At 43.2% G+C, this 26,437-nt stretch overlaps 1 protein-coding gene across 1 annotated transcript in view; it reads left to right on the top strand.

The window, feature by feature from the left end:
• The window catches only part of GALNT9 (polypeptide N-acetylgalactosaminyltransferase 9), a 326,026-nt gene that overhangs the window by 162,098 nt on the left and 137,491 nt on the right, over positions 1-26,437 (top strand). The window contains exon 6 of the mRNA XM_066601931.1: positions 12,015-12,132. Within this exon, the coding sequence (XP_066458028.1) occupies positions 12,015-12,132 (118 nt within the window). The remainder of the gene's footprint in view (positions 1-12,014; positions 12,133-26,437) is intronic.

The raw sequence follows: 26,437 nt of genomic DNA, 5'->3' as shown, positions 1-26,437 counted from the left end.
GATGTTTGTAACCCTTGTTTAATAAAATGTTTTATCAGTGCAGGAATTTACAAGTTTACCAGTTTCTCAACTCTTTTAAGGAACTTTAATATGTAATAAATGTGCAGCGGACATATGCACTATTCTTTGAGACTCCTGTGGAGTAAAGTATTCTTACAGAATCAAAGAACACTCTGTTCTCTACACTTAATGGAGCAGATTTTTGATTACTGTCATAAAGAAAAACTGGATTGCTTATAGCAACCAATCACAGCTTAGCTTTCATTTTGTATTCTGATCTTGAAAATGAAAGCTATGCTGTGATTGGTTGCTATGGACAAAACAGTCAGTTTTTCTTTCCAGTAATTGTTATAAATCTGTCCCATAAAAGTGGTTGTGTGACTTAAAGAAAAAAATTTAGAATGGCTGGGAAAGTTATAAAATAAAAAAGGTCACATACTCATTTGTCATCAGCTCCCGAAGACCCAGTTGAGTGGCTCCCTCTTGGAGAGTACACTGAGCTCCACATTACTGGGGTTGTGAGATTACAAATTGATAACACAGCTGGTTATACGTGTGTCTGTGTCCTATTGGGGGTACTGTTCTATCCTGCCGGACTCTGGGTGTTCCTGATCAGTGCTTGGTTATAGGCCTGCTCTGGACTCGGGTTGTTCCTGATCGGTGTTTGGGTGCAGGCCTGCTTTGAGCCAAAGTCTTGGGGACTTCTTTTCCTTGTTCTTTATTAGGTACAACCGTAGTGTTGTGTAAGAGTGTTGCATTTTAGTTTCAAGTCCTCTGTAAGCGTGTTCCTTAAAGGGGTTGTCTCGCGCCGAAACGGGGTTTTTTTTTTTTCAATAGGCCCCCCGTTCGGTGCAGGACAACCCCAAAGGATGTGTTAAAAAAAAATAAATTTTATTACTTACCCGAATCCCCGCTCTGCGACGTCTTCCTTCTTCCTTCTTCTTCCTTCACCAAGATGGCCGCCGGGATCTTCACCCACGATGCACCGCGGGTCTTCTCCCATGGTGCACCGTGGGCTCTGTGCGGTCCATTGCCGATTCCAGCCTCCTGATTGGCTGGAATCGGCACACGTGACGGGGCGGAGCTACGATGATGACGCGGGACCAGCTCTCCGGCACGAGCGGCCCCATTCACCAGGCAGAAGACCGGACTGCGCAAGCGCGTCTAAAAATGCCAGAAGACAGCGAATTTAGACGGATCCATGGCGACGGGGACGCTAGCAACGGAGCAGGTAAGTGAATAACTTCTGTATGGCTCATAATTAATGCACGATGTACATTACAAAGTGCATTAATATGGCCATACAGAAGTGCATAACCCCACTTGCTTTCGTGAGACAACCCCTTTAAGGTTTGTATCTCCATAAGGGCCTTTTTCTTGGTGCTGTAAAAGATGTGAATAATGTGGTTCAGCAGTCTCTTAAGAAGTCCTGTAGCATAGACATTGTGCATAAAGGGCATTATAGGTGTGCAGAATGGGACTTTTTAGGCAAAGTGTTTTGGGAATTAAATGTTCCTCCTTGCATCTGGTTAAGAAGAAAATGTTGCTGTCCAGCTCTGCAATTTTTTCAGAAGATGTTTCAGTTCTATTTGTGTACGGTACATTCTTGTATTCTCCATTAGGTAAAACGAAAACATTTTAGTACTGTGTTAGTCAGTAGAGCAAAGTGTGATTGTTCTCAGTAAGACAAACCAAATAATCTTGTAGATATGATACCTTTTAATGACTAACAAAAGTACATGATATTATAATGAAACCCATATTCCTGGACTCCCCCCTTCTGTGCTGCAGGCAACCTCCAAATTTGAGGAACCGTATAATCAGGAGTGCATTGCCCTCTGACTCACAAAGAAGAACTTATCCCTGCAATGTAAGGAACTGTAAGACCTTCAAAAAAAGGAATGAGTCTCTGAGATTTTTTTTTTACATTAGTGGAGATTATGAGATATGAGAAATCCAAAGCAGAGGTAACCTGCTCGCCCCCTAACATCAATTTAGAGACCATAAAACTAAAAGTATTTACTGTTATCCCTTTCTGGTATTTATCTAAGGGCTCTTAATCAAAACATGTCTGTGCCCTCTTATTCCGGAATGGAATTTGTTTCAAGTGCAAATTAATCACACCATGGCTGTGCCCTCCCATGTGATCACATGTATATGTTTTTATATAAATAAGTCTTTATATCTGTTCCATTATGCCTGAGGAAGAACCCTGCATAGGTTCAAAAGCTCGCTATAACATGTATTTTTGTTAGCCATTAAAAGGTATCATATCTACAAGATTATTTGGTTTCTCTTACTGGAACAATCACACTTTTCTCTACTGGCTAACACGGTACTAAACTTTTTTTGTTTTCCCTGTAGTAGTTCACACAAATTTGAAAGATGGTGTAAGACTTTGGAAATGAAATTTACAAACCCTAGAAATCTCTAATTGGCTTGTACATTGTCATGTTTTGGTACCTATGCACTTTGTTCTCACTTTGTCTGGATCAAGATTTATGTCTTCTGCTGTTAGTAAATGCCCTATATATATAGTACAGAAGATAGCCTCAGTCTCAGCTTCTTGTTTTTTTTTTAATTTAGTGGGATAATGGCTTCTGGTCTCCAGTTTTACTTGCAGTAGCCATTCTTGGCATCCAAGTAGAGATGAGCGAGCACCAAAATGCTCGGGTCTTCGTTATTCGAGTAACGAACCCCATTGACTTCAATGGGAGACTCGAGCATTTTTGTATGGGACCCGCCGGTTGCCGAGCTTTTTTTTTTCTCGAATGAGCATCAAGCTCGAAAGAGTATGTTCGCTCAACTCTACATCCAAGATGTTAATCACGTTTAGTTCTGCTTAGCTTGTTAGGATTTCTTCTATGGTGGGCTTTTGATAATGTCAGAGCTGAGGTGTTTTGTTTAAATCTTCAAGATTGATACATATTTGCAGCGGCATAGTTTCTTAAAGTGCTTTCACACGGACCAGAATTAGCCTGCAGGACACACCACAAGCCGCAGAAAATTCCACACCAAAATCCACAGCTGACCAATGTGATGCAGAAATGTCAGCATGGACTAAGGCTTACTTCACAATGGCATAAGTATATTTATTCAAAGCATTTGCATTGCATATTTGCACGTAAAAATGCTCCTATTGATGTCAATGGGCAATTTATTCTACTTAGTTCAATATGTGCTGTTTTTGTGCACAATAAGCCGAAAATAGAGCATGTGCAGCGACCGAGGCACAAGGCGCACCACTGAGGAGATGGCGGAGTAGATGTTTAGGATTGTCACGGTGGCACTACCAACTCCTCCCCTGAGGGACGCATGTGACCCTTGGCTAAGGCACTGACAAGTGTGCCACCGTTCTTTGCTCCGTAGGATATCTGATGGAAAAATAAGAGACTCCACACACGGTTAACTTGATAAACTCAGCTCCTGGGAACTTTACTTGTAAAGAAATATCTTTAGATAAATTTACAATTCTCTGTGGGCAATTTCACACACCAGTGCAGGAAAGACAATGTGGGAGATTACGGAGGAAAACACAGGATGACACTGGGCCTCGAGTCAAGTTAGCTGTATGAATCCGCTCCTAGACATACACACTCCAGAGCAGGACAACAACACTTACTTTCACTGATTGTTTCTGGACACTGCATGGCGGATTCCTTTCTCTTCCTCTCTCTTAGGGTAGGGGTCATGGGCATGAACCTCCAGGGTACTGCTCCTCTGCTTCCATTCTTCACCACATGAGGGTTGAAGGTACCCCCATGTGGCTGGCACTCACTCTCCGACTGACTAGAATGGAACTCCCTTTTACTTGCACCTTCCACTCACATATATCTTGCATGCTCACGTGACAACACAAATTGTTACATTTTCCAGACATATCCCAGATATTCACAGACATTAACCTCTTACATGCTGCAGCTGTGCAATACACATAAGTAGTAACAGGAGAATTTGCACAGTGCATCAACAGTGAGGACAGGACATGTGGGACAAATGCAAAACAGTTATAGACAATTATGCAGGGGCCAGATATATCTATTTCAGGCCACTACACATGCACGTGCAAAATATACTCATGTAAACGAACCCATTGAAATCAATTTGCTCTATTCAGTGCATATTATACACGCAAAATTTGCACTCATAATACGCCCTTGTGAATAAGCCCTAATTCTGTCTCGTGTAAAAGGTCCATTGCACTATTTACTGCTTTGAGTGGAGCTGGCACTCTACGTAGCCTGTGTTGCATAGGAGGCACTGTTTCGTGTATTTCTGGGTGATACTCGCCCCAGTTCTTGGAAAAGCTGCCTATATTCAAATGCAATTAAATCATAAGATGAGCTGACATTATAGCTGTTTGATAGTCATCAATTAGCAACACATTATGCCCTACATTTAGTGTAAGCAGCCACATTTTTCACAGGCATCTGTGTTTGCTTTTCACAACTTGGAATAATAGTAGATATGCTTTATCCCTGTAGGTTCAATTATGTTTCCCCATAGGTGTTTTAAGCCAGGCTCAAACAGCTGTAAGCTTAAAATGCCACGGGGCTCCCACAGCACTTTACAGCTATGAACCTAGCCATGACCAAGTATACGGCCGCATATGGGCGAAAAATTGTACTGCGCATAACCGCGTACTCACGCAGGTGATCATGCACAGTATACCTGTTTTGCTTTTGTTTAGATTTCCTGCACCATAGCTTAGTGATGATGCGTGTACCTGCAGCCTATATGCAATATAATTGCGTATAGCCTGCGGTTACATACGCGACAATAAAGAACAAAAGGCAAAATAGAGCATGCTGCGTTCTAATTTGCGCTTGTGAATTTTGCAATTCCGACGCGCTAATGTGAACGGAACTGCGTAAGGCAGTGTAATTGATTGCCTGCGAGCTATAGCGTATCACACGGGCATATAAAGCCTGCGTAATACTCACTTCCTATACAGTCGTGTGAGCCCGTCCTTCTCCTGTATGTATCATATCATTTTAATGCGATACTATTCTTATATAATGTTTGCTTTCACTCTTTTACAATTTTGCTGTAGTTTTTGATCTGTCATAAGGGTGCAGGTAACCTCTATGTGACAGAGTAACCTTGTTCCAGCTATTCTATGAATTCTGAGTTGTAGTGGCACAAAGTATTGTGCTCCTGGAGTGCTTACTGACCCCATGTGATGCATAATTGTCAATAGTGATTCTTCTGAGCTGCTGCTCTTGATCTGTGCAGCTATATGTATATTGGCATTTGTTTTCTGCCTGCAGACTCAGGAAAAGTCATGTTGCCTTTTGCACTTACTGTATGTTTCTCCATACAGGACAGTATTCTTTGCTATAAGGGCGGCTGCTTCCACAATATCTGTATATGTTGTGAACGGACAGTGCCTTTGTTTTTACGTTAATTTCTTCCATTGGATGTTTTTTGGGGTTTTTTTCACTATAATTTACAGCTTCACTTTATCTTTTGCTGTCTTGCATTGCTTGCATTTGCATTTCTTTAAAGGGGTATTCTAGTCTACTTTAGCTGTTGACCTACATAGGTCATCAGTACTTGATGGTTGGGTTCTACTGCTCAGAAACCCCATTCATCAGCTGATCGGCCTACTGCACTCTGCAGTGGGCCAGACTTCGTCATCAAAGGTCAGAGGAAGCAGGGGCAGCTGCCCCCTATACTTCCCGCAAGACGTGACTTCCTGGCCATGAGAGAAGCAGGAAGCAGCACGACGCTCCCATTCATTTCAATGGGAGTGAAGCCGATGCTGCCCCTGCTTCCTCTGAACATTGGTGAAGATTTCCAGCCCACTTCATGAGGCAGCATGTCGAATGATATGCTGATGGACGGGAGTCCTGATCAGGGGGATAGGTCATCAGTTAAAATAAGTAAAGTTCATGACTTTTACGTGTCGATAGCTCTCTGTAGGTTTTTATGTGGTATTCCATGCATTCTCTTTCATTAATGTTTCTTCATTCCAGAACTATTTTGTCTTTGCTAAGTTCATCCAAACACACATGTTGCTGCCAGCTGCCTCAGCTTTGTGACATACTGATCTGATGGACCTTGGATTTTGGTATTGACGTTGTACCTCTCATACAGTAGATGATGTTACTGTATGTGCAAACATAAAATGGCTTTGTAACGCACTCAGAATTTTCTGTATTTCATGCTTGTCGGTATAAGAGAGTGTGAAGTGCTGATAAGTATGTTGATAAGTACGGTGGAGGTGGCACATTTCTATCAAAAATAGCTTTTACTGAACCATAGTATCATTTACAATAGGTCACTCCATGGGAGGCTTTGTATACTTGAACGTTGCATCATCACTCATCATAATACCCTGCATCTGTATTTTCTTAAAGTGACTTTAACCAGACTTTGCATTCTCCAATGTAACCCGCTGGTGCTTACATCTTCTTTCTATCTGTTGGTCGCAGCAAGGCTCACATCTCATGGACCTTCATTCCTGTCTCATTAGCTATAGCCTGACTACTCATGCCTCATAGGGGTTGTGTTCTTTCATACAGGATGCCAAAACATCATAGATATAATTTCTTCAGAGGTTTCTTTCACAATAACACATAGCTACTCCAACATTACATCTACCTTTGAATATCCCACACTGCTTCACCTATCAGGGCTCTCTGGTCTGTCCTGGCAGGTCCACCAGCATAGGAAACCTGCCTGCTGCACAGCCCTAGAGTAGGCTGCAAAAACTTAGGGTCTACTGCTGTGGGCTCTGTCTGTGTGCTCTCTCCTGTCTGGGTTACTGATCTACTCAGGAGCTGTGATTGATGCAGCCAATTACTTTGTATAGCAGAAGCCTGAGAATGTTCCTGAGAATTTTGAAAGGTGACCTTGTTCTCCCTTGACTGTATTGGGCAATCTTCAGGCAGTGCTGTCGGGAGTGAGAGGAGCCTCTCAGATGAGAACGGGACAGGGCTCAACACCTTGGCACTTGGAGCCATCATTATTTTTGTGTAGGGAGTATGGGGCACTCCCTCCACCACCTTACATATAAGAACCATAAGAGCTCTGTATAACACTCAGATGCTACCTATTTTTACCTCCATAGTTTTACCCTGTTTTGATGAGTGGAACAGGTTACCATGGGAGGTGGTGAGTTCTCCTTCAATGGAAGAGTTCAAACAAAGGCTGGACAGATATCTGTCTGGGATGATTTAGTGACTCCTGCACCGAGCAGGGGGTTGGACCCAATGACCCTGGAGGTCCCTTCCAACTCTACCATTCTAGGATTCTATGACCATACCAATTTTAAATTCTCTAGATTCTCTAGATTCTCAGAAATGGAAATATTTCCATAAACACTTATGAAAATATTAATGATTTTTATTCATACACTCTTAAAGTAGCACAAGATATCAGTACAAGACCAAAAAAAGAAGTGTTAATGTTCCCTTGCTGTACATATTGATACAGTATGTGTCTGGGATAGCACAGTTAAATGTATTAACCCAAAAATAGAGCATGTTAATTGAACTTGGCAGTGTTATATAACACCATATTCACACAGTAAGGCAGTATGCTGTATTGTCAAATGAAGCATGTCAAGACTGTGGTTTTACCGTAAATTGGCACAAATAAAATGAGCATATTGTTAATTTATATCTCCAACAACAGCAACAGATATATAAACATTTTAGTCTTATAAAAGCTCTAGTCTTTATAAACCTTGTAGAAGGGTTGAACAAAATCAAGCGTTATAAGAAAATATTAACTTACTGTTGATTTATCCCACTTCTTAATTTGCCGTACATTGTACTACATCAGCACTTCTCTACATGGATGAGGCATACATCATTTCTCCAGTGCATTGGTTTGTTTAATGATTCTACTGGGTGACATTGAACAGCTTTTATGGAAATATTTATGCCAATATCCAGATAAAGTATTTTTCAAGTTCCTTGAGAAATATGCTATACAGATCTAAGCACAGTGCCATGTTGGTTACACATTTTGAGTTCAGAATCCACACTTAGGACAATGTGCAGTGCTGGGGAGCAGAGTTTTACAAAACCCCATTTACATTCTCCTTTTTCCTCTGGAAATTTGAGGGCATCCACTGGATTTTCAAATCTGCATCATGCAAACTCTAATGTACATTTACCCATAGATTTTTACAGCTGCGAAAAGTGAAATCCGCAGCAAAATCTTCACTTTAAGGCCTTAGTCAGACGGGCGTTTTTTCGCGCGATTTGCGGATCGCATGACTGATGCGCATCCGCAAATCACGTGACCGGTGCCAGAAAATCGCCCGAAAATCTGCTCCTAGCCGCGTTTCATTAGAAACGGGCCGGAGCTGTCCAGCGCATTGCATTCAATGGAGCCGGCAATACAGCCGGCTCCATTGAAAGCAATGCGCTGCGGGCGAGTGTGGGATGAATTGTTGGGAAGGGCTTAAATATATAAGCCCTTCCCTGCAATCCATCCAGAAATGTGTTAAAATAAAAAAAATATATATACTCACCTTGTCCCGGCAGCCGGAGTTCAGCCCGGCCGGCCTGCAGTGGGTGTGAAGGGGGTGTGGGTCAGACCTGCCCCCTGATTGGCTCAGCGCTGAGCCAATCAGGGGGCAGGTCTGACTCACACCCACTGCAGGCCAGCCACGCTGAACTCCGACTGCCGGGACAAGGTAAGTATATATTTTTTTTTTATTTTAACACTTTTCTGGATGAATTGCAGGGAAGGGCTTATATATTTAAGCCCTTCCCGACAATTCATCCAGCGCTGTCTGGCAGCCCATTGCTTTCAATGGAGCCGGCTGTATTGCCGGCTCCATTGAATTCAATGGGCAAACATCGTTCTTCTCTGCCACAGCTGTTACATCTGTGGCAGAGAAGAATGATTTGTCTTCTATATGTTCTCAATGGGGTCGGCGCTGCTGCCGCCGGCCCCATTGAGCGCATATAGAGAAGAGAACAGGAATCGCAGATCGCAGATAGGTGCGATCTGCGATTTCTGTTCTATAATTTATCGGACGAGCGCATAAAAAGCACTCATGTGTCCGATACCATTGCAAAGCAATGGTTTAAAAAAATCGCCGGACGCATGCGCATGCGCAAATCGCGCAAAAAACGCCCGTCTGACTAAGGCCTAAGGGCGAATTCAAGCTGGAGAGCGCAGCGAGCGCCTATGAGCGCAAAAAAAAGAGCGTCTGATAGAACCATTGGTTACCTATGCAGTGTTTACATGTCCGTCTTTCACAGGTGCAAAATACTCGCATCTGCAAAAGATAGGACATCTGTCAAGCGGCAAGGCCCGTGCTACACGTAAAATATCCCTGCAGGGACTCCCCTCATCACTGAACACTGTGACAGCACTGTCACAGTGTTCAGTGCCAAGGGGACTACCCGCGGGGAAGAAGGAATTCCCCTGCCACAGTTGTCACGGCTGGGGCAGAATACCTCAATCTTCTCCTATTGTTTTCAATGGGGCTGGCACTGCAGCCGGCCCCATTGAAAGCAACAGGACGCAGGAAACCCCAGCAGTGATTTTCGGGAAGGGCTTGAAATATAAGCCCTTCTCTGAAAATCATCCCTAGCTGGTTTAAAAACTAAAAAAATATATACATCATCCGTAACGCCGGCCCCATTGAAAGCGATGGACATGGAGCTTCGGTCACACAAATTTTTAATATGCGGGGAGCAAGTTTTTTTTTACGCACATAGGTGCACAAAGAAAACGCTCATCTGACTGAGCCCTAAGGTAGCATTAAAAATAATACTTTTTAGCTGGGTTTTGTCACAGCCTGTCAAAATTTTCGGTGTCTATTAACAAGTCCCTTTAATAGTTAAACTTTGACCTTGGATCTTTGATCTAAGTATTACCATGCTCCTAGATGAAATAACATGATTTATTACAAAACTAACAGAGTACTAGAACGAATTAGTCCTGAATTGACAAGGGACCACACTGATGCCAGACACATATTACATCAATAGCTTTTTCTCATCAGACATTCACATCCCATACTGGATATGTGTTAAAAAAAACTTGCTTACAGGAAGCCAGAATTAAAACACATCTGCTTCCTCTAGACCTATAATGAATTGTACATTCCTGAAAATGACAATATGACTTAGAAGATAGCAGTATGACCTTGACAAGGGCCAGGAGATGATCTACGGCAGTTCTATCGCTATTATACTAGAATTTAAAAAAAAATCTGTTCTGTTCACATCTCAAGAGTTATTTGTTAATAAAATGTCTTTGTATAAACATATGAATTTAAAGGATTTCTCTACTGTTCACATTAGTGTCATGACTTATATATATAATGGAACAATGTCAGCCGAGTCTCATCTGTTTTCAAACAGATACAAATGAATCCATTAGACTCTGCTATTATTGACGGCAAAAATAGCACCAAAGACTACATTATTTTTGCAAAAAATATTGGAACTCATAATGGAAGCATCACTGCTACATCTGTGCAGACCACGAGAACAATGGCCTATATGAACGCAACCTAAATAAGGGCTGGAAAGGAAACGGGAAGAATAATGTACCCAAATGGACACCAATAATATAAACTGAATGTGCATTCCAACACCAGAAAGCAGCCAAATACTAAACTAATACACATAGGCAGATGGAACCACTAATAAGTACGTACGAGGTATTGTATTTTGGCCAGAATATGTTGGCGCTCAAACGTTGAGCGATCACCTTCCGTTCTGAGCACGGGATGCAGAAGACAAGCAAGGCCGCTTGTCTTCTGCATCCAGTTGTTCCCCGATCGGAGCGCCCGGCTGTTATATAGCTGAGCGCTACGAGCGAGGGATAAAAACACAGCTGGACAGCTGTGTTCTTCATACCCCGCCTGTCTTCAGGGAGCGGGATACAGCTGAAACAATAGTGAATTCCTGATAACTGATCGCTGATCGTTCAGCATGCTGAAAGATCAGCGATCAGTGACAGCTTAACGAAAACTGCACGATATCAGTGCAGTTAGACACAACGATTATCGCTCAAAAGACGGCTTTGAGCGATTTTTGAGCGAAAATCATTGTGTCTAAAAGGGCCTTTACACCGAAACAGAATATGCATGACTCCAAGAACCAGTGTTCTGAGAGTGAATGATATAATGGATAAATGACCAGAACCAGGGGCGTAACTATAGAGGGTGCAGGGGATGCGGTTGCACCAGGGCCCAGGAGCCTTAGGGGGCCCATAAAGCCTCTCTTCTCCATATAGGAAGCCCAGTACTATGAACAAAGCATTATAGTTGGGGGCCCTGTTACAGGTTTTGCATTGGGGCCCAGAAGCTTCAAGTTATGCCTCTGTGCAGCATGGTTTAGGTATGGGTACGGGTACAGATACACATACAGGGGGGGAAGCTCTCCTTTTGCATCAGGGCCCCTGAGCCTTTAGTTACGCCCCTGACCAGAACCCTTTAGTAAAGCTGGTATTTATATGCAGCAGACTGGTGGTGATTGGGAGGGTAGAGAAATCCACACCATGAGCCAGCCAAATCAACTACACCTGCAGCAGTGTGTACCTGGAAAGCTACAGAACCTCAGGTCCAAGGAGCACAACGTGACAATCATAATGCAGATGTGAACAGAGCCTTAGGATGTGTGTACACATACCATTTTTCATGAATCTAATGCAGTCAATTATTATGCTAACCAGTGTGTGTTAAACCATATGTAGATTAATGTGTAAATCCATATAAAGAGGTTTTCCAGGACATCCGTTCAGGGATAAACGATATAGAATATATTACAACAAGCTTTTAGTTCTCCTTTGATTTTCTTGGAAAACCCCTCTAACCTATTTCAGTAAAAATAGTCCAGATATTAAACAATTCGTGGTGCATCGCATATGTGCACAACTAGTTACTGAGCCCAAATCCTTTCTCAGACATTAGGCATTATCATTATGATTTATTGTAACAAGCTCATTCATTTTTAGCAAGCGATAAAATTAAGTCTGAGCAGCCAAAAATCAGATGCTTCTATCTGCACACTAACTCTTTGTTTCTTTACCAGAACCCCAGCGATGATTGGTTGTTCCTTTGTGGTAGATCGAGCGTACTTTGGAGACATTGGGCTGCTGGATCCTGGCATGGAAGTGTACGGAGGAGAAAATATTGAGCTTGGCATGAGAGTAAGTTTTCAGTTTTAATGCAGTGTAATTTGTGAGATCACATTTTTTAAGTGCATGCATTGTACTCAGTAATATATGGGCATAATGACTGAGTACAATGGACGGATTCCAGGTGTGATATAAAACTCACTCCAGGCAGCTTGACAAAATACAAAATTTATAGACATGTACAGTTTGTCGATTTACTAAATGCTAGATTGGGCTTGAACTATATGCCATAACCAATAATGGAAGAGAAAAGATCAACATACATCTCTGCAACCACTCAATGCCAGTTCATGAAACACTCTGAAGTTAGGGAATTTGGATTATTTCAATATAAAGTACACTTTGTTTGATTACTGCTTGCTGTTCTTTAAAAATTCAATACTAAAACTGACATCCTAATTTAAAGCATACCTGCACATTCAGATGACTTGTGTATACAAGAGGAATAACACTGTACCTGGCCATTATGTGATTTGTATACTATATTTATCACCATTTTGCCTTCTTTGTTGGCTGGATTTCTAATTTTCAGTTGTCTCTGATCTGTGGGTGAACACTAGCTTTTATGATTTTAGCCATATACTGCACATGGAGAAAACAGCAGATTCTGTTCCCTAGGTCACTGTAGCACACACAGAGGTTTAACATCAGCATGGTAAACACTAGAGAAGTAGTTAGCAGTGTAGATTTGATTTCAGGAGCCATAAATCACTAACCAGTTAGCTTCTATAGCCGATAGTTAGCTTCTATGAGCAGCATGCATTATAACCCTCTGGCCGCTTGCACATATGCAACAAAATCACACAATTTAGAAAACACATGCATGTGAAGCCCATGCTTTCCATTGGGTTCCTTTACATTTATGATGTTTTCTCTGATGCTATCTTGCTGAGATTTTTTTGTAGTCCATGTTTTCCTATAGAGCCTCTTTGTTTATTACATCGCACGAACTGATGATTTTCGTGCGATGCATTTTTAACATTAGAAAGTCCTATTGACTTTAGGCGATAAAAAAATCACACAATTTTATTGCAAGCAGCCGTGTTGTGATTTGAGATTTTTCTGCCCCTTTCTCACTGTGGACACGCAAAAACGCTCGCATCCTCCCTCGGCTCTATTATTTCAACTCGCTGCTGATCAGCCTCCCCTGCACCAGACTCTTCCCCCCCAATCCCTCCTGAATACGGCAGCCAGGCTCAACTTCCTGTCCAGCTGCTACTCAGATGGCTCTTCCCTGTGCCAGTCACTGCGCTGGCTGCCCATCAAATACAGAATTCAATTCAAACTCACTACCTTCATCCATGAAGCTCTCCATAGCACAGTGCTGCCTTACATTGCCTCCCTCATCTCAATCCACCGCTCAGTCTGTGCCCTCCGCTCCGCTAATTAAATCAGATTAAGTGCCCTATTAATTGAAACCTCTAATTTCTGCCTTCAAGACTTCTCCAGAGCAGCACCTGTCCTCTGGAACGCACTACCAAAACATATCCGGGCAACCCTCGACTCACAAAACTTCAGGTGTGCTCTAAAAATGCACCTCTTCAGGGAGACATACCATATCTCCTAAACCAAACCCTCCTTACTCCGTCTGATAACATGCTCCCTGTCCTGCTGACTGCAATCCCTCCAAGCCATAATCAACTGCTGCCTGCAGTCATACCGATTCAGTCACCACACGGCTTAAGTCTGACCATTGTCTATGTGTATACCACCCCTCATTCTCCACCTCGCCATACTGTGTACATCTCCAGCCCCTTGATCTTCTATATCACCCCATTGTCTGCAGTATGTAAGCTCGTTAGAGCAGGACCTTCAACCCTACTGTTTCAATCAATCGATTACTACAGGTAACCGTGTTTTTTGTATCTATGTTTTTTGTATCTGTTTTCCCTTGTTTTGTAAGCGCTGTGGGATATGTTGGCACTATATATAAATAAAGATTATTATTCTCACAAAAAGGTAGTGTTATTGCTAAAAACATCACAGGAACAAAGACACGAAAAACATGGCCCATGCAGTAATTACTTGTTTGTGGGTCGCGATATTTTGACATTGAATGGCGGTTTACAGCATTGATGGCAATATCATATCAAAGACATTGAAATGTACCATATAGTAATAACCACAAATCACTTTTGAATGCTGTTGCAGCTGATGCTGTTGCTAGTTATAATTGTTCCATTTCTGATTTGCACTTAACTAAGCAGACTTTTCTCTGTGAATGCTGCAATGGCTCTGCACATCAACTGCTTAGGAAGGTCAACTTTATGTACATACTTTAAAGTGAATGTCCACCCTTGAACATTTTTTTTCTGATGCAGCCATCATTAGAGGTAGCTTACAGCTTATTGTATATACTATTTATATATGGCTCTCCATAATGAAGAAATATGCAGTAAGCTATTAAAATACCCTTAGTGGCTGCTGTAAACACTCAGAATTTTATTATTGATGTCTATGGCAGTGTGGGGGAAAGCTAAAGTTTTGGAGTTCTGTATGAGAAAAATAAGATAAGGATAATTTATGTTGCATTCATTTTAAAAATAGTTTCTGCAGTAAAGAACATTTGCCTGCAATGAAATGAGAACTAAAGTAAGGAAAGGCCACATTAGATTCTATTTTTTACATATAGACAGTAAGTCTAGAAGCTCAGATATCACCCTTTAACCCCTTGAGTGGCCGGTTTCCTACCACCCTGTCGTGCCCACAAGGGCAGGTTTTTTAAAATGGTCTAATCATTGAATTTCAACTAATTTTGCATTTGCGTCTCAAGAGCCATAACTTTTTCATTTTTCCATTGACATGGCCATATAAGGGCTTGTTTTTTGCGGGACAAGTTGTGATTTTTTAAACAGGGGGAGAGGAAAAAAAAAGGGGGAAAAAAGGAAAAAAAGGGGCCATGTCATTAAGGGGTTAAATAATGTATTAACTTCCTTCTCTGGGTCATTACGACACATGGATACCATATGTGTGATTGTATTTTTGATTTTTTACAAAGTAAAGGGAGACAAGTGTTTTTATAATTTTTTAAATAATTTTTTTACTTTTTTTTTTTTTTATTTTTTTTTTTGTCCCTTTAGGGGACTTCCACAGGGACCCATCAGGACACCTGATCACATTCCGGGGGTCCGATGGTGACAGCCCTTTACATGCTGCAGTGACAGCCCTTTACATGCTGCAGTCACATAGACTGCAGCATGTAAAGGGTTAACACAGCAGAGATCGGAGGTTTTCTCTGATCTCTGCTGTATGAGCAGGTACCTAGCTGTCCTCTGACAGCTAACAACCAGCTCTCCCTGCCACAGAGACCATCGGCTTGCTTCTGACAAGCCGATGGTCTCTATGGCAAACTGTAAACAAAGCAGGAGGTTGCCATATCGGCAATATCTTCTGCTGGTTTTTCAAAGCCCTTGCACTGCTCTGTGTGGGTCTGTGCAGGCAGAGCACACTGTCACAGCTTGTGGCATTGTGCTCTGCAGCTCCCATAGTGATACATAGCCCGGAAATCTTCCGGGCTATGCCGCTATGAGCAGTGGAGCTCGTCCCGGAAAATTTCAAGGGGTTAATACTAAAAGAAAAAAGCTACTTTTGTGCTCATCGGGATAAAAGATGAAAAAAGTGTAAATATAATTAAATTTATTTACATAGATACGAGCGACGCGTTTCGACGAATACAATCGCCTTTTTCAAGCTCAAAAAACTTACATGTAAGTTTTTTGAGCTTGAAAAAGGCGATTGTATTCATCGAAACGCGTCGCTGGTATCTATGTAAATAAATTTAATATTTACACTTTTTTCATCTTTTATCCCGACGAGCGCAAAAGCAGCTTTTTTCTTTTAGTATTGCCGTCTATCAAACACTGTACAGGTGCTTGTTTGCTGTGTACCCTTTTGCTGCTCTCCGTCATGCTGTGGATGTGGGAATAAAAGAACCTGTGCAAAGTCTTCCTGGACATCGGTGCCGACGGGGTTTATCAGGCTGATTTTCCCCGTCAGGCACCAGGTGAGTTAATATTGGCTCATTACATTTCATTGTCTTTTTATCACCTGGCGCGTCTCTGATCTATTCCTAGATATCACCCTTTGGTTCATGGCCTAAAGTCTCTTGAGCAGAAGTCAATTTTAAACCCTGGAAGTTACAGTAGAACTGAAAATGTTTAGATGATGACAGTCAATATTATATGACCACCAGATTACGATTCCCATTTACTATTTCCCTGTACCCCTTCCAACCTTTTTTACATAGGAAGATACTTGTGAGTAGTATTGAGAGAACCAAACTATTAGAACCATGTTTTGGGTCGAACTTTGCTAAAAGTTAGCAAAGCTTTATCTAAAACAGAGTTTGGGTCACTCAATTAGTCCTGAAAACTGGTGTATAGACACAGTCTAAAAGCCATAACAACCCTGTTATAACACTCTGAGGGATTTTATAGCTTTTATATAGTGTTATACACCGGTTTTAGGGGTTTTGGTAAACGTCTAGTTCGGCTCAAACTAATCTAGACTGAACTGAAGTTCTTGCAAAATTTCTGCGAATCGGCCGAACCAAACCTTCAAAAAGTTCACTCATCGTGAGTAATACACAGATGCATACAATTAAAGTAGAAGCTAACTAAATATATGTATAATAAATACATCGACTGACTGTGCATTTATAAATATAAAGCAAAGCTAATCATTTAGTATACCTGCCTATGACTTTTCCAGAAATCAAAACTTGCTTCTATCTCAAGGAAAATGTTTGTCCTCCTTGCAGTTTAGCTGTCTTTATTTCCCAGCATTGTTTGGCTTTGTGCCACATTTCCATTCTCTTCTGGAACTAGTAAACTAAATGGCTATTTGCTCTTTCTTCATATTTTCTTAATGTGAACAAAAAAAGATGTAGTTAAAGGTTGGCAATAGTTAAGCTTCAGCCTTAATAAAATGTTTTTTATGGGTAATAAAATAAATTGTAAAGCTTGGGGCAAAGCATCACTTGAAGTTTAAAGAAAATGTCCCACATAGATCAGTCCTTCTGACCTCCACACAGGAAATAGATTTCCTTAATCTGCAAAGCAGCATGATAAATAAAATAGAATTGGCAGACAAAGAACAGTCAGATATTAGCACTATATTATGCAAACTGCTAAAAACTACATTACATTGTGTACGTCAATTAAGAAATTACAATCAGCACAATCTTCTGTTTGCTGGTTGGTATTTTTTGCTTCAGAAAATCTCAATAAAAGCCTCAGGATAGGAATTTGAACTCCCTTATTGATAGCTATAAAATATTAAAGGCTTTTTTTCCAGGACTTAAACACTAATAGTCTGTCCTCATGTAAGTCCAAATAACTCTTATTGAATTATAGACTGAAATGTTGTGTACATTTTGTAGGAAATGGTGTATTCTATTGTTCTCTAGGCATACTAAATGCTTATTGAGCTAAATTTATATACAGGGCACTGTCATAGTTCTTCAAAATACCAAGTTAGCTCAAGGATTTGAAGAGTAAATTAAAGTTTAGTATATTTAAGGCAAAGCATAAATATACACATATTCCTTTCTTTTGTAAAGGGGTAGGAAGAAGCTAATTGTATTGTTTGACTATATTTGTGGCATGTTTAAACACAGTTGCATTTTTAGGCCCAGGTGGAATATGGCTAGGCTGTCATGGGAGCACCAGAGTAGTAGGATAACCTAATGGCATAGGTGATGCCAACATGTCACACGGGGACAATGTATGCAGTAGACCCATTCCCGCATTGGCAGAGTAGTGTGAAGTATAGAAAGAGGGGACACTGTTATTGCACTAGCAGAGTCTGGAAGCATTGTGGCAGAAGCTACCAAGGAGGGCTTAGTCTGTGAAGCTAAGCAATAAAAGTGTTCAAGTAAAATCCAGAGTATATGCCTTGAGAATGAAGAGAAGCATGGGATAAGTAGAGAGAACTGAGTAGAGGGGTCTGTGTATGGCCTAAAATAACCCATTACCAATACCACCATCAACTCCGGAATACCAAAGTTCAACAGACTGTTTGCTACTTTGCGGGTCTATTGCTCAGCAATAAAAACAGTTTGAGAGTAGTTGGTTGTTTCATAAGTTTTTCCAAGGAAAAGCTTGTCCAGGCGGACATTACGTCCAAGATTTTCTTGTCCTTTCATAGGTTTGTCCAAGGAAAAACTCGTCCAGGAGGACAATTAGTCCAATCTTAATTTGTCCTATAAATCACTATGTCCAACCTAGATTTTATCCATTCATTTAGGAGGTATAATTTCTATGACGACTCCGCTGCAGAATCACCTATTTTCCCCCTCTACAGTATTAGGTCAAGAGGTGGCGACGTACGAAGTCGTCCTACGGACAGTGATTTCATATAGACTATATGTACAAAAGGAGAACATGCGTCTCTTTTCTTAAGTATGGCATAATGTATCAATTTTAAAATATCAAATGTCTTACTGGACGAGGAAAGCAATTGGACGAAATGTGGATAGGATGAAAGAAATTGGACAATTGGACGAAATGTGGATTGGACGAAAGTGATTGGGTAAAATGTCCTAGTGGACGAGGAAAGCAATAGACAAAATCTGTGGATTGGACAAGATTTGGATTGGACTAAAAAAATTCGGACAAAATGTCATGAAACTAGAGATGAGCGAGCACCAAAATGCTCGGGTGCTCGTTACTCGAGACGAAATTTTCGCGATGCTCGAGGGTTCGTTTCGAGTAACGAACCCCATTGAAGTCAAAGGGCGACCCGAGCATTTTTGTATATCGCCGATGCTTGTTAAGGTTTCCATTTGTGAAAATCTGGGCAATTCAAGAAAGTGATGGGAACGACACAGCAACGGATAGGGCAGGCGAGGGGCTACATGTTGGGCTGCATCTCAAGTTCCAAGGTCCCACTATTAAGCCACAATAGCGGCAAGAGTGGCCCCCCCCTCCCAACAATTTTTACTTCTGAAAAGCCCTCATTAGCAATGCATACCTTAGCTAAGCACCACACTACCTCCAACAAAGCACAATCACTGCCTGCATGACACTCCGCTGCCACTTCTCCTGGGTTACATGCTGCCCAACCCCCCCCCCCCCCCTGCACGACCCAGTGTCCACAGCACACACCAAAGTGTCCCTGCGCAGCCTTCAGCTGCCCTCATGCCACGCCACACTCATGTCTATTTATAAGTGCGTCTGCCATGAGGAGGAACCGCAGGCACACACTGCAGAGGGTTGGCACGGCTAGGCAGCGACCCTCTTTAAAAGGGGCAGGATGATAGCCCACAATGCTGTACAGAAGCAATGAGAAATAGAATCCTGTGCCACCGCCATCAGGAGCTGCACACGTGGGCATAGCAATAGGGAACCTATGTGCCACACACTATTCATTCTGTCAAGGTGTCTGCATGCCCCAGTCAGACTGCGTTTTTTTATAAATAGTCACAGGCAGGTACAACTCCGCAATGGGAATTCCGTGTGCACCCACAGCATGGGTTGCTCCCTGGAACCCACCCGCTGTACATAAATGTATCCCATTGCAGTGCCCTGGACAGCAGAGCTAACGTCAGATTAAATGCAGGTGGGCTTCAGCCCAAACTGCATGCCCCAGTCAGGCTCGAGTTTTTTATAAGTATACACAGGCACGTACATCTCCCTAATGGAAAGTCCACGTGGACCGACAGCATGGGTGGGTCCCAGGAAGCCACTGGCGGTACATAAATATATCCCATTGCAGTGCCCAGCACAGCTGATGTAACGTCAGCTTTAATGCAGGTGGGCAAAAAATTTATTGGATTACACTGTAGGCGAGGGCCCCAAAAAATTGGTGTACCAACAGTACTAATGTACCTCAGAAAAATTGCCCATGCCCAACCAAGAGGGCAGGTGAAACCCATTAATCGCTTTGGTTAATGTGGCTTAATTGGTAACTAGGCCTGGAGGCAGCCCGGTTAAAATAAAAATTGGTTCAGGTGCAAGTTTCAACGCTTTAATGAGCATTGAAACGTATAAAAATTGTTTACAAAAATTATATGACTGAGCCTTGTGGGCCTAAGAAAAATTGCCCGTTCGGCGTGATTACGTCAGGTTTCAGGAGGAGGAGCAGGAGGAGGAGGATGAATAGAATACACAGATTGATGAAGCAAAAAGGTTCCCGTTTTTGATGGTGATAGAGAACGATGCTTCCATCCGCGGGTGCAGCCTACGTATTGCTTAGGTATCGTTGCTGTCCGCTGGTGGAGAAGAGAAGTCTGGGGAAATCCAGGCTTTGTTCATCTTGATGAGTGTAAGCCTGTCGGCACTGTCGGTTGACAGGCGGGTACGCTTATCTGTGATGATTCCCCCAGCCGCACTAAACAACCTCTCTGACAAGACGCTAGCCGCAGGACAAGCAAGCACCTCCAGGTCATACAGCGCGAGTTCAGGCCACATGTCCAGCTTCGACACCCAGTAGTTGTAGGGGACAGAGGCGTCACCGAGGACGGTCGTGCGATCGGCTACGTACTCCCTCAGCATCCTTTTACAGTGCTCCTGCCAACTCAGCCTTGACTGGGGAGCGGTGACACAGTCTTGCTGGGGAGCCATAAAGCTGGCAAAGGCCTTGGAGAATGTTCCCCTGCCTGCGCTGTACATGCTGCCTGATCTCTGCACCTCCCCTGCTACCTGGCCCTCGGAACTGCACCTTCTGCCACTAGCGCTGTCAGATGGGAATGTTACCATCAGTTTGTCCGCCAGGGTCCTGTGGTATAGCATCACTCTCGAACCCCTTTCCTCTTCGGGTATGAGAGTGGAAAGGTTCTCCTTATACCGTGGGTCGAGCAGTGTGTACACCCAGTAATCCGTAGTGGCCAGAATGCGTGTAACACGAGGGTCTCGAGAAAGGCATCCTAACATGAAGTCAGCCATGTGTGCCAGGGTACCTGTACGCAACAGATGGCTGTCCTCACTAGGAAGATCACTTTCAGGATCCTCCTCCTCCTCCTCAGTCCATACACGCTGAAAGGATGACAGGCAAGCAGCATGGGTACCCTCAGCAGTGGGCCAAGCTGTCTCTCCCCCCCCCCTTCCTTATGCTCCTCCCCCTCCTCCTCAATGCGCTGAGATATAGACATGAGGGTGCTCTGACTATCCAGCGACATACTGTCTTCCCGTTTCCACTCCGTTTCCGAGTGCAAAGCGTCTGCCTTTATGCTTTGCAGGGAACTTCTCAAGAGGCATAGCAGAGGAATGGTGACGCTAATGATTGCAGCATCCCCACTCACCTCATCTGGGTAGACTTCTCAAACTTTCCAAGGACATGGCAGATGTCTGCCAACCAGGCCCACTCTTCTGTAAAGAATTGAGGAGGCTGACTCCCACTACGCCGCCCATGTTGGAGTTGGTATTCCACTATAGCTCTACGCTGCTCATAGAGTCTGGCCAACATGTGGAGCGTAGAGTTCCACCGTGTGGGCACGTCGCACAGCAGTCGGTGCACTGGCAGATTAAACCGATGTTGCAGGGTCCGCAGGGTGGCAGCGTCCATCTTGGACTTGCGGAAATGTGCGCTGACCCGGCGCACCTTTCCCAGCAGGTATGACAAGTGGGGGTAGCTTTTCAGAAAGCGCTGAACCACCAAATTAAAGACGTGGGCCAGGCATGGCACGTGCGTGAGGCTGCCGAGCTGCAGAGCCGCCACCAGGTTACAGCCGTTGTCAAACACGACCATGCCCGGTTGGAGGCTCAGCGGCGAAAGCCAGCGGTCGGTCTGCTCTGTCAGACCCTCCAGCAGTTCATGGGCCGTGTGCCTCTTCTCTCCTAAGCTGAGTAGTTTCAGCACGGCCTGCTGACGCTTGCCCACCGCTGTGCTGCCACGCCACGCGACACCGACTGCTGGCGACGTGCTGCTGCTGCTGACACATCTTGATTGCAAGACAGAGGTTGCGTTGGAGGAGGAGGAGGAGGGTGGTTTAGTGGAGGAAGCATACACCGCCGCAGATACCAGCACCGAGCTGGGGCCCGCAATTCTGGGGGTGGGTAGGACGTGAGCGGTCCCAGGCTCTGACTCTGTCCCAGCCTCCACTAAATTCACCAATTGTGCCGTCAGGGACATATAGTGGCCCTGCCCGCCTGTGCTTGTCCACGTGTCCATTGTTAAGTGGACCTTGGCAGTAACCACGTTGGTGAGGGCGCGTACAATGTTGTGGGAGACGTGGTCGTGCTGGGCTGGGATGGCACATCAGGAAAAGTAGTGGCGACTGGGAACTGAGTAGCGCGGGGCCGCCGCCGCCATCATGCTTTTGAAAGCCTCCATTTCCACAAGCCTATACAGCAGCATCTCCAGGCTGATCAATTTGGCTATGTGCACGTTTAACGCTTGAGCGTGCGGGTGCGTGGCGGCGTACTTGCACTTGCGCTCAAACAGTTGCGCTAGTGACGTCTGGACGCTGCGCTGAGAGACATTGGTGGATGGGGCCGAGGATAGCGGAGGTGAGGGTGTGGGTGCAGGCCGGTAGGCACTCGTGCCTGTGTCCTCAGAGGGGGGTTGGATCTCAGTGGCAGGTTGGGGCACAGGGGGAGAGGCAGCGGTGCAAACCGGAGGCGGTGAACGGCCTTCGTCCCACCTTGTGGGGTGCTTGGCCATCATATGCCTGCGCATGCTGGTGGTGGTGGCTCCCCAGCTGACCTTGGTGCGACAAAGGTTGCACACCACTGTTCGTCGGTCATCAGGCATCTCTGTGAAAAACTGCCACACCTTAGAGCACCTTGGCCTCTGCAGGGTGGCATGGCGCGAGGGGGCGCTTTGGGAAACAGTTGGTGGATTATTCAGTCTGGCCCTGCCTCTACCCCTGGCCACCGCACTGGCTCGGCCTGTGCCCACACCCTGACTTGGGCCTCCGCGTCCTCGCCCACGTCCACGTCCTCTAGGCCTACCCCTACCCCTCAGCATGCTGTATTACCAGTAGTGCAGAAACAGAACGCTGTAATTAAATGTGCCGCTTATTGGCCTGTGGTTGGAGGCTGACTTCGCTTACGGAACGCACAGCAGAGCCAGGAAGGAATTTTGCGCAAGCCTGCTGTAACACTTAGCTGGCTGCGTATGAATTAGGACAACTACCCCCAGCAGAGACCCAGTACACTGAGGACGGTCACAGGCAGCCCAAATAGATTTTTTTTCCCAAATGTTTTTGGAAAGGCCCATTGCCTATATACACTAAATATGTCTTCTGTCCCTGCCTCAGCACTACTGGCCCTGCACTATGTAAAATTACTGCAGACTGTTTCACTGTGGACAGGAATATAGCGGTGATGTAACATGGAACACAGAGCCAGGAAAGAATTTTGCGCAAGCCTGCTGTAACACTGAGCTGACTACTTATGAATTAGGACAACTACCCCCAGCAGAGACCCAGTACACTGAGGACGGTCACAGGCAGCCCAAATAGATTTTTTTTCCCAAATGTTTTTGGAAAGGCCCACTGCCTATATTCAATAAATATGTCTTCTGTACCTGCCTCACCACTACTGGCCCTGGACAATGTAAAATTACTGCAGGATGCAATGCTCTGCACGGCCGATATACAAAAAAAAAAAAAAAATGTGCAACACTGCAAAAAGCAGCCTCCACACTACTGCACACGGTTAGATGTGGCCCTAAGAAGGACCGTTGGGGTTCTTGAAGCCTAAAATAACTCCTAACACTCTCCCTATAGCAACTCCAGCAACACAGCATTTTCCCTGAACTATGTCAGAATGCATCTGTGGCGAGCCGCAGGAGGGGTTGATTTATATACTCGGGTGACACCTGATCTCGCCAGCCACTCACTGCAGGGGGGTGGTATAGGGCTTGAACGTCGCAGGGGGAAGTTGTAATGCCTTCCCTGTCTTTCTATTGGCCAGAAAAGCGCGCTAACGTCTCAGAGATGAAAGTGAAAGTAACTCGAACATCGCGTGGTGCTCGTCTCGAGTAACGAGCATCTTGAACACGCTAATACTCGAACGAGTATCAAGCTCGGACGAGTACGTTCGCTCATCTCTACCTGAAACCATAAAAGGAACTATCCTGCCGTAAACCAAGTTTTGTTCTGGTTCCTTGTGTGACACCCTGTGAGGCAGCCAGTGAACTACCTGTCATATTACACTTTTAATCACAATAAAAGTACAGTTATGCCAAAGTGTTAATAATTGCTATTAGTAACAATACTTTTCTACAATGCAATCCTACTTTTGTGTTAGGTATCCAATTTGGAACAGTGGAGTAGCAAACCCATGTTTTTGTCCTGTTATATTGCTGTAGGTAAAGTGAAGTTGCAATTGTTGTATTACCAACATAAATAAATTAACTTACTTGTTTTACCCTGATATTTATATTGTCTTATGCCCCAAAAGAATTCAGCAATCCTGAGAATAAAGGGGCCACACCACCGGTTAGGAAAAGCACATTAGAGTCTAAACTTATAGCAACTCTCTGGTAACTGGGACAAAATGTATCCAGGGATTAGAGAGGGGAGCTATATTACCTAGTGCTCACCTCTATTGCTGAACTTATCTCAGAATTAGAGAGTTGCTTTAAAAGATTGCATTTGGGCACCTAAGAGCCAATCATAGAAGAAAAAGAAGCTTGGGCGAAATATGCATTGCTATACAAGAGCTACTTTGGTCAATAATACATTACTCTTTTCGATGTTCTTCACTGTGTTTATGCTTGCCATTACAATATATGCTATTGGAAATTTTTTGTGCTGTGTTGTTGGATGGAACATGGCTTTTTGCTGTGTGTTATTACACAATGTATTGGCATTCATTCCTGATATTATATGATTCTATATATCATGTTTGTACCAAGTAAGCTTTCATATGGATGTTTGCTGTCTACATGTATTTTAATGACTGTCTATGTAATATTTAAAAATTTGATGGTATGGTGTATATGTATCTTTATATGTTTTTGATACTGATATATACGCCGTTTCTAGTGGTTTTGGAAGCCATATTTATATAGGTTGGTGAAATTTGAAAACGTATTATATGATATGCAAAAAATGAGTGAACACAAGAATTCTGAACACCTTGAAATATTACAGTGTCTTGGGTAGGAATATCATTTTCAATATGTGATTTTTTTTTCCTAACCAGAGTTTGCAATATATACTCTAGTTTTTCAGCAATTCCCAAAGCTGAGTCATGTAATAGTGAGAAATACTTTCATGAAAAGAAATCTACCCTGTACTGGTCATGTTAGGAGGGTGATCCTGAGCATAGGTGAAGCCAACTCCCAGGGAAAAAAGTGAAATTCGGAATAAAAAGCTATATAAAAAAGACTATTTTAAATGTCAACACAATTTAGAGGGAATGTTTCGCGAATGGAAGCTGGCATGGCAGTTAGCTGATTCCATCAACTGTTACCCCCAACGATCAGTTATAGTTGCTGTAAAGTTGCTCATGGTCAGACCTTTCAGCTGCAATGGCTGTTGCAGTGGAATTAGGCATATGGGTAGGGGTTATCTCCATGAGATAAGCCCTTTAGCTTAGGATAATTGTAACCTTTATGTTAACTATTGTGGCATGAAAATGAATACCATGACATCATTTCCATCTCCTCTTGGTCATGGCCAAAGGTCAGAAATAAAAGTTCATGTGAAACTGTTCTAATGCTTTCGAAACTACACATATCAATTTTATGTGCATGAAGAAGGGTCTGATTTAGGTCCTTTCCTCTTGTATCTCCTCATTTCCTCGTGTACATTTCACACACAATTTTCTCCAGTCCAAGTTACTTCAGCGATCACACATTAATCAGCATCAGTTTTCAGAGAATTGCATAATCCAATATCAAAGTCATTTGCAAACTACAGATGTGCTAAATTTACTTTCACTGAGCTGAGCAGGATCTCTGAGCCCACGTCATGAGCTATGGGTCTTGAGAGTTATTCCATAAGTACTGTAATATCCTAAGCTCCGAAAACTACAAAGTATTAAAAGTCTTTATGACAATGAGATCAAATAGCATTGAGAACAGGATGAAGCAAAGCTACATAAATTGTAAAATGTTTAACACATATTAAAAATATTAATGAGATTGAAGAAAAGTTCCCTTCCATTAGTTAAAGCAAAGTATTAGCTGACACTTGGTGCTTTTAGAGGTGAATGTGAAAGATGTGATTACGGCTATTTATGTACACACTGTAAATAAGAAGGCAGAATCTGCTAAATCGGCCCTACATTTGTACCATTAGCTGTTGCCATTGAGGCTGCAAACCTTTATTCTGATGACACATAAATGTACCTGTCATTGAAATACGCAAAAAGGGAGTAATTATAAAAATAAATCTTTCTTGATGCTTTGAAATACGAGTAAA

The sequence above is a fragment of the Eleutherodactylus coqui genome, chromosome 5 (assembly GCF_035609145.1).
Source record: "Eleutherodactylus coqui strain aEleCoq1 chromosome 5, aEleCoq1.hap1, whole genome shotgun sequence".
NCBI classification, from domain to species: Eukaryota; Metazoa; Chordata; class Amphibia; order Anura; family Eleutherodactylidae; genus Eleutherodactylus; species Eleutherodactylus coqui.
The sequence above is the reverse complement of the archived record's forward strand: the minus strand, read 5'-3'. Positions and strand labels throughout refer to the sequence as shown.